Here is an 8,369-nt window from a genome sequence, read left to right as displayed (position 1 = left end):
GTTCCCGTGATCGAATCCCCTTTTCTGCTTCTGTGCATTTATGTGCAATGATGGTGCAGAGAGCGAGACTCGAACCAGTGTCACCTGAACCAGACGCAAAGTTTTAGACCAGTCAACCAATATAGATGAACCTTTGCGCAATTTTTTGGTTGTATTTCTCCCTTTTTTCATTTGTTATAGAGTCCGGGACTTTGCCAGTCTGGTGTGGTCAAGTGGTCTAAGCCAAAGATTTCGGCTACCACAGACCTATTTCGTACCACAATCTTTCCTCATTTTTACGTATGTTGAAAAATGTAGCAAAGAGGAGGGTTCGAACTTGCTCACTCCTGAACTGGAATCATGTTCTTATACCATAGGCCAACCAGCCGTGTCGTTTCGGGCCAAAAATATGAAGGTCACGAGTTTAGACCCAGATTATTGTGTTATGCTTTAAAATCGGGCGCTTGTTTTCCCCTCCACCTATCACCACTTCCGGAATTCCGCTACATCATCCACTGAACTTCAAATCCAAGGACGGACATTCTTATGTATCACTACCAAGTCACTCCTGGGTGCAGTTACTCCAGTTATCCACAGGATGGTAGAATTGCATCATATCTCGTGCTTCTCCTGTTTCCTCGAAACTTTCGTCTTGGTTTGCCTCTGCACACTATTGGGTTTATTTGTGACTCATTTGAACATAAAGAAGATGCAAAGATTGTACTTGGTTATGTCAGCTTTATTTGGAGAAACACAAGATAAAGACATGTCACACAAGGAAGCCCATTTTGAATGTATTTTTTACTGCTTTAGTCTAGTGCAGAACCTAAACTGGGCTAAAAAATTAACAGCAAAAATCTATGAATAATTTATACTCCCCTAAAAGCGATCATAGCTGCCTTAATAGTTCAAACAATAAAAATATCGCAAACTATGATCCAAAACACTTGGAAAGAGGCTCACAAAATGTGAACCATTACTCTGTACTTTATAAAAACTAGTTATGGAAAATGGAATGTAAAGAATTGAAAAGTTTGGGCGTCAAAATGAATTGTGGGTACCAGAGTGTACCATGTATGGCTTGTGCACTAGGTGAGGGGAGGCTAAGAACACCTGAGATTAATGTACACTCTTGATATTTTTTCTTGCAGTCACAATGGCCTTAGACAGCTCAGAAACTAAATGGATGAAAGTGAGCAAATGTTGCTCATCTGCAGTCCCTCAATGACACTTGACCATTCCAACAGTCCTCTATACTTGTCTTGTGTTCACTTCCTCCACATGTCCACTAAGTGGCAGTAGATCGTTCACTGACCTTGATGAGCGTTATTTTATTTTATTGTATATGTGGATGTAATAAATTTAACAAACTGAGAGTGGCTGCTTCCATTTTTTTTATTATTTAGTTTTCATACTTATACTTTTGGAGCAGCATCCAGAAAAATGTGTTAAAGTTGAGCATGTGTTACGTGTGCACAAAATGTCCACAGTCAATGTGGACGCTAAAGCAGCTGTCATGGAGAAATAGTTGCATTGTGGGTACCTTTGCTCGTGCAAACAATCAAAAACTCGTAACTTGGCGTTTAATTACGGTAACTAAATTAGCCACGCATTTAAAGTAACAAACCAAAGTTTACGTAAACGCGCCGGTCGAACCAAACACTTCCTTGTTTTCATTTAATCGGGGTTTCACTTCCGGGTAACATCTGCGTCTTTTTTTTTTTTTTTTACCAAACTTTTGTGTACCAGTCTGTCAAAAACATTAACAAAACACGGGATTATAAAACAAGCAAAAACAAAACAAATATATCGTCCGAGTTCGGGGGCTTCTTACGGTCTCGCCAACAATAAAAAGAATTTAGGACCGACTTGGGAGCTTCTTCCGTTTATTGCATTCCACAACAGCCACATATAGCTAACATTCACTGAAACAAAAATTTGCTCCAAAAGACTATTATTTTTTTTACATCGTACAACGAACTGTTACAACTTAACGAAAATAAACAGTTTGGTCTGTAGTAACCGTATTTGTAGTTACTTCATTTAGCCACGTGATGGCGATATTCCAATGCAATCCGTGTTTGAGACGTTAAGAGTCAAGTTTTTTTTTATGACGAAATCTTTGGTCGTGTTTATTTCCTCCTTCTGTATATACATAAAACCAAGTTACTTCAAAGACTATTTATTTTATTTTACATCAACTGTTACAACTTAACGAAAAGAAACAGTTTGGCCCGTAGTTGCCGTAATTGTAGTTACTGGCTTCAACATTCTTCTTCTTCTTCTTCTTCCTCTTTGTGGCTGAGGATTTGACACGGTGGAAAAGCGCCCCCTTTATTTTACGATTCTGCGGCACAGAGAGCAGTTTTTAAATTTTACACTTAATTTAATATGGGAAAATACCATGTTATGGTCATCATAGTCAGAGAACGCATTTAAAGATTGTCTTTCTTTGTCATGATAAGAAATGTTACAATTTTTTTATAAAAAAAAAAAAAAGAAGTAGACATTCATAAAAACACGCAACAATCAATTATCAACTCCTCTGACTGTCTCCAAAACAACTCACTTATGACATCAGTCGCATTGTCGGGCTGTGGCTCGGACACGAGGTATTTGTCGCCAAATATCTTGATCAGCTGGTCGAAATATTTGCACTCCTGCTTGTCTCTGCTGCAAACACGAAACGCGATCAGAGTGGACCAAACAGGAAGTAGCGCACGTGCAAGCTCAACGCTAACCTCCTGCCATCGAGGAACTACCGGAAGCTGTACTCGAACCTCTTGATTCGGGTCTGGCACTGCTCCGGTGTGCGCTGGTAGCCCCGACTGGCCAGGGTGTCGGAGATCTCCACGTAGATGTGCTTGTTCTTGGCGCAGCCCTTCAAGTTCTCCTGCACGTCCTCGCTCCCCCACACGTTCTGCTGCACCTCCGTCTCGCCGTCGCTCCACGGGACAAATGTATTAAAAATGTCAATATCTTACTGACTTTCCTATTGGAGAAACAGTATAAGTGGCGTCTTTGTGGCCGAGTATTATTTATTTATTTATTTGTATTTTGTGGGGGGGGGGGGTGACGGGGTTTCGGTGTGTACGTCACGAGGGAAATGAGTCATTCGAGTCACGACCCGGAAAAAACACAACCCATTTTCTGTACTTTTAAAACTGAAAAATAGTATTGTATTGCTTGAAAACATTAAAACACCGTGTAAAAATGGGACGTGTTTTAGGAAGTGCAGTTAGTGCAAAAAATAAAAACAAAAGTCGTCATCACGCTGCCGCTTTGATTATCCAATCATAATTTAGAAGAATGGGTGCGGTTTGATTACCCAATCAAATTTTTGCGGACGATGGAGGCAGTTTTATAAAATGAACCAATCAGCAGCTCTCGAAGCGAGCTGGACCCACCTCTTTGGAAAAGGAAAGAATAAAAACAAAAAGATGAGTTACCACTACGGAAAGGTATTAAGTATTTTTATTAACGATGTCGTGTGTGTGAAATAAAAGTTGCTTCACCTAGCACGTTTTTACTTTTAGCTTCAACATTTTTCTTGTTAACATGTTAATTCGGTTGACTGCAATGTTAAATATACTTGTTAGCATGTTGCGGCTACGTAAGTAACCCGCATTGAGAGTCACCACACGTCAGACAAACTACGATCGAAGACTTGCGCTCTCAAGACACGGTGTATTATCTACTGTAAAATAGAATTAGTGGACATGCAAAAGATACTGAGATTGTTATAGCAGTTATAAAGTATGCACAATATGTTCGGCACAGAATGACATCTAACTCCGCATCAGATTGCTAATGGATAAATTCCATTCATCCACCTATTTTTTTGTTAGCATGGGGATCTACTAGTCCCCTGAATGATGTCATGCATTCTCTTGTAGGGCTATCCAGGGGCAGGACCAAATGCCCCTCACAGCGGAGCCGGTGCTCCATATGGATCTGCACCATCCGCTCCATACGGAGGTGCTGCAGTTCCACCAGGAGGCTACTATGGCCCAGGACAAGGGGGACATTACGGACCCGGGCCAGGGGGTTCGGCTTACGGGGGCCAACCTCATGGCGCACCTTATCACCATCCTCCTTCTTCGGGTACTGCCGACAACACTTTCCAGCCCCCTTTTGTTCATAACTCCTCTTTTGTACTCTCCGCACATCACCTGCGGTTAAATGACAGATGTGAAATGAGTGCCACAGCAGCAGGATCAGACTACAAAAGCCTATGATTAAAAATAAAGCCATCAGGGTACGGCTTGAAGTGCAACCCATTTTTCTTTCTTGGCCCTTGTTCTGTGTTTTTAGGGAACATCCCCCCCGGTGTCAACCCAGAGGCGTTCCAGTGGTTCCAGAGCGTCGACACGGACCACAGCGGCTTCATCAACCTGAAGGAGCTCAAGCAGGCGCTCGTCAACTCCAACTGGTCCAATTTTAATGATGAGACTTGCCTCATGATGATTAGTGAGTCCGCCACCATTGTGAGATAAATTAAAATACGCCTATGTTTGTATAAATATCCTTCAATTGCCTTTTAGACATGTTTGACAAGACAAAGTCAAGTCGTATGGACCTTTTCGGCTTCTCAGCCCTGTGGGACTTTATGCAGAGGTGGAGGGCACTCTTTCAGCAATATGACAAGGACCGCTCAGGGTCTATCAGTGGTACAGAGCTACACCAAGGTAAGCCTCTTCAGACGTTGTATCATCCCAAGAAATGTATCTCATCCATCTTGCATGCCGTTCTCCCTTCTCCCGCTTTAGCCCTCGCACAAATGGGCTACAACCTCAGTCCCCGGTTTTCCGAGTCGCTGGTGCGGCGCTTCAGCGTGCATGCCGCCCGTCCCGGCATGCAATTGGATCGCTTCATCCAGGTGTGCACCCAACTGCAGAGCATGACCCAGGTCTTCAGGGAGAAGGACACCACCATGACGGGCAACATCCGCCTTAACTATGAGGATTTCCTCTCGGGCGCCATCACCAGGCTCATGTGAACGGATTTCCACCTCCATGGTCCGGCCCCCTCAGAAAGCAGTTTGCATTTGACATATCAGCCAGCCAGTAACATCCAGTAACTTGTTGCTATAAGGACATGAAAGCTAACGTAGAGATGACTACATCATGTTCAGAAATAACATTCAAATAACTAATAATGTATTTAATGGATAGTGGGAAATGCTTGAGTCATTGCCGCACGTGCCTTTCTGTTTACTATTTGTGCTACATTTTTTTGTTTTATCATATATCAAGACCCAAAGATGTTTATTAACCCGCATAGTCTCATATAGTTGGTGGATATTAACTATCCTTGATCCGCTGCCACTTCTGAATACTTTGTGACAGCTTTAGCATGCCCTCCGAACTCACAATTTTGTATTTTTGTACCTTGATGCAATTGCATCATCTACAAGTCTAAACATTTCCAAAAAAGCATCCTCTGTCTGTTTTACACAACTTTGTTTTTTTTTTTACATTCCATTGAGGCTCATGTTCTATTAAATGCCAAAATACTGTTAAATATTGATGTTACCAGCACTTTTGTTTTTGATGGTACAATATAAAACAGCGTATTAACATTTGGAAATGGCACTTGAACAAATCTAAAAAATAATAATAATAATAAACTTCCATCATATTAAAGCTAGATCTATTTTTTTTTGTGTTGTATTTGTTTTTTAGTGCGCTCATTGCACCTCAAGGTGATAAATGTAAACGTTTTCGATTTCCCCTTTTCCCTGAGCAGTGTATTATTTTGACCACTAGATGGTGGTAAAGAGAAGCAAAAACTTACCAACAACCGCTTGGTTCAAACGAACAAGACTATTCAACCAATCAAGTGACAATAAGGAAATGTAAACACTCCCTCGGAAATTACGTTCGTTGACTGCGGCACGAACGTGAAGCGTTAAAGGTGAGTCAAATGACATAACGTAAGATAAAACAGTTTGATTTAACAACAGTTACGTTCACATAAGCAATAGTCGTCTCTTGTACGTATGCAATAGCGCTGTAGGACAATATTGTGGCTTTCTCCTGCTCTTCACTAAACGTGAACCCTTTCTTAATTTGATACACAAAAAAAAATACTTGACCTTTTTCTACTAGATGTTTTTGATATAGCTGTGCAAAAAAACCCCAAAACGAACTGAATATGTAGGACTGATTTTCAATCAATATGGCAACACAAGGGGGAGCCAGAAGTCTAGAGAATTGTCGTCCAGAACAGTGTTCCAATTCTCAATGAAGCAAACAATTAATTAAGCCGTTATTACAGTGATATTTGAATTCACTTTGAAACATCATATTAAAATGTTCTTCTCTTCCCCCCCACCCCGACACATCTTTGGATGATCCAATCAGGTGTGCAGCCATGTGGCCAATAGTTTGGACAGCCATGCGGACCTACGCCCCGTACGTCACCTTCCCAGTGGCCTTCGTGGTGGGAGCGGTGGGCTACCACCTGGAGTGGTTCATCAGGGGTACGCCCAAACCTCGCGAGGAGGAGAAGAGCATTCATGAACAGAGGGAGGAGAGGAAACTGCTGGAGCAAGCCGGGATGGACGGCACGCAGGTGCTTAGCCTCAAAGAGAAACTGGAGTTCACTCCGAAAGCAGCTCTGAACAGGAACCGGCCGGAAAAGAGCTAACGCCTTCAAGTTCAGACAGTGGGGAGCGGGGGCGGACCTATTCTCATCGATCCTATAAGCCTCTGTGCATGTGGTCATGTACTTTGTGGAACAGTTGGCAACACAGACGCATGCTATTATATCAAACTTCTTCTAAGAAGAGCCTTTGCTGAGCCAGTGTCACTGAAAGCAAAGTCAAACAAGGCCTGCTTGGATGAGCTCATCACTTGTCGAACACCTTTCAGATGAACTACCTGGTCCTCACGTCTGTGCGACTTGTTCTCTGATCTTTTGTCATAGTCTCCTATTGTGTCACCAAAGACAATCATTTTTTGCGTAATGTATGGGGGAGGATTATGATTTTTTTTTTTGATGGTATGCAGGGAATCAACCGTCAGTCTGGGAGGTCTGTGATGAAGGTTAAGCTGCTTAGTCTTGTTATCGTGTTGAACTTCTACACTTTCATTATGGAAAGTTGTCCACGCTGGACTGTGAGCCGTTCCCGCTGTGTGTCATGTGAAAGTTGGTTGAATAAAGTTTGAATTGTTCAACTTTGAACTTTTGGAAGTTAATCATTCTGGCGACAGCCCAGACTTTCATGGAGTGGCTGGAAGGGCAAAGGGGAAGCAGTCAGCACATTCAAGTGAAATAAAATTTAACCTCTTGTATGATAAATAGGGGTGGGAATTTTACTACATTGTGTTGATTGGGTGATAGGAATTTCCTGGGCTGATGAAATTTCCGTTAATGAAATGAAATAATGAAAATGCTAACTACATTTTCCGTTCATAAAACTAACTAGGGTACTGTATAATTACAATAAAAATGCTTTGTTTTCATATTTGTCAACTAAGAATTACGATACATTTTTGAAGCATTTAGTTTAGTATTGCAGTACATAAAGAAAAATGAAGGGCAAACAATCAAACGACAGCTCTTCACTTCCACAATATTTAGAAACCTTTTTGTTTTATCTTGCAATCGAGTCCATATATTGATTGAAGCTAATACTAAAACTAATTTTTAAAAAATTAGGGGTCGAGTCGCGGAGGCAGCAGCATCAGCAGGGAAGCCCACAATTCCCTCTCTCGAGCCACGTCTTCTAGTTCTTCCGGCATCCTTAATGTCTGCTGTTATGAATGGACTTCAGGAGGCTTTGAAAACAAAACATGCAGAGAATCAGAATTTTGTTCTAAATAAAAATAATTAAAAAAAAACTTCCAAGCCTTGAGACCTTTTCACAGTGTATCAGAAAGTTATCCCGGCCAAGTGAAATGCGAAATGTGATGTCTTAAGTTTGCTTGAAATATCAAGCTGCAAGTTACTCAAAAAGACGAATGTGAAGCTAGACTCCGTATCGGGAGGAAGAGGGAGTGTGAGTGTCCTTCTGGGAACAATTAGAGGACAGGTAACAATGGAGCGACTCCTCCAAACTGGACAGCACTGTGGGAACTCACCACCGCGGCTCCTGGGAAAGTCTAAGCGGGATGTTGGGAGGTGGACCATTGTTCCTGCTGGATGATGGTGGATAATGGCTGATGCTGGATGTTCTTTTCAAAGCCTTGCAGTCCAACATCCTGAGCAGACAATAGCGTTGTCTGCTTGCTGGAATGGCATCCCCTTATAAATACACAGACTTTCACAAATACACAAACACAGGTACACACTGGAACAAGAACAAAAACTAACCACACACCTCTCTCTCTCTCTCTCTCCCCTGCTCTCTCTCCCTTTATATATATATATATATATATATATAT

The 8,369-nt window shown here is 41.8% G+C and overlaps 2 protein-coding genes and 1 long non-coding RNA gene across 3 annotated transcripts; 2 read left to right on the top strand and 1 right to left on the bottom strand.

The window, feature by feature from the left end:
* Window positions 1-697: 697 nt before the first annotated feature.
* Window positions 698-3,236, bottom strand: LOC148321545 (uncharacterized). Its single transcript, XR_015839343.1, has 3 exons — window positions 2,721-3,236; window positions 2,549-2,652; window positions 698-2,326 (listed from the first exon to the last, which is right to left on the bottom strand). It is a non-coding gene; the product is annotated as an uncharacterized LOC148321545 (long non-coding RNA).
* Window positions 3,237-3,315: 79 nt separating this feature from the next.
* On the top strand, window positions 3,316-5,502 carry pef1 (penta-EF-hand domain containing 1). Its single transcript, XM_088278460.1, has 5 exons — window positions 3,316-3,440; window positions 3,876-4,083; window positions 4,294-4,449; window positions 4,524-4,667; window positions 4,749-5,502. The coding sequence occupies exons 1-5, from the start codon at window positions 3,348-3,350 to the stop codon at window positions 4,976-4,978; spliced, it is 831 nt and encodes a 276-aa protein (XP_088134586.1). The 5' UTR covers window positions 3,316-3,347; the 3' UTR covers window positions 4,979-5,502.
* Window positions 5,503-5,820: 318 nt separating this feature from the next.
* On the top strand, window positions 5,821-7,167 carry smim12 (small integral membrane protein 12). Its single transcript, XM_088278461.1, has 2 exons — window positions 5,821-5,895; window positions 6,345-7,167. Exon 2 carries the CDS (start codon window positions 6,355-6,357, stop codon window positions 6,628-6,630), a length of 276 nt encoding a protein of 91 aa, XP_088134587.1. The 5' UTR covers window positions 5,821-5,895; window positions 6,345-6,354; the 3' UTR covers window positions 6,631-7,167.
* Window positions 7,168-8,369: the final 1,202 nt, after the last annotated feature.

This window comes from Idiotropiscis lumnitzeri, chromosome 16 (genome assembly GCF_059441095.1).
Source record: "Idiotropiscis lumnitzeri isolate Australia: NSW breed Sydney's pygmy pipehorse chromosome 16, RoL_Ilum_1.0, whole genome shotgun sequence".
NCBI classification, from domain to species: Eukaryota; Metazoa; Chordata; class Actinopteri; order Syngnathiformes; family Syngnathidae; genus Idiotropiscis; species Idiotropiscis lumnitzeri.
The sequence above is the reverse complement of the archived record's forward strand: the minus strand, read 5'-3'. Positions and strand labels throughout refer to the sequence as shown.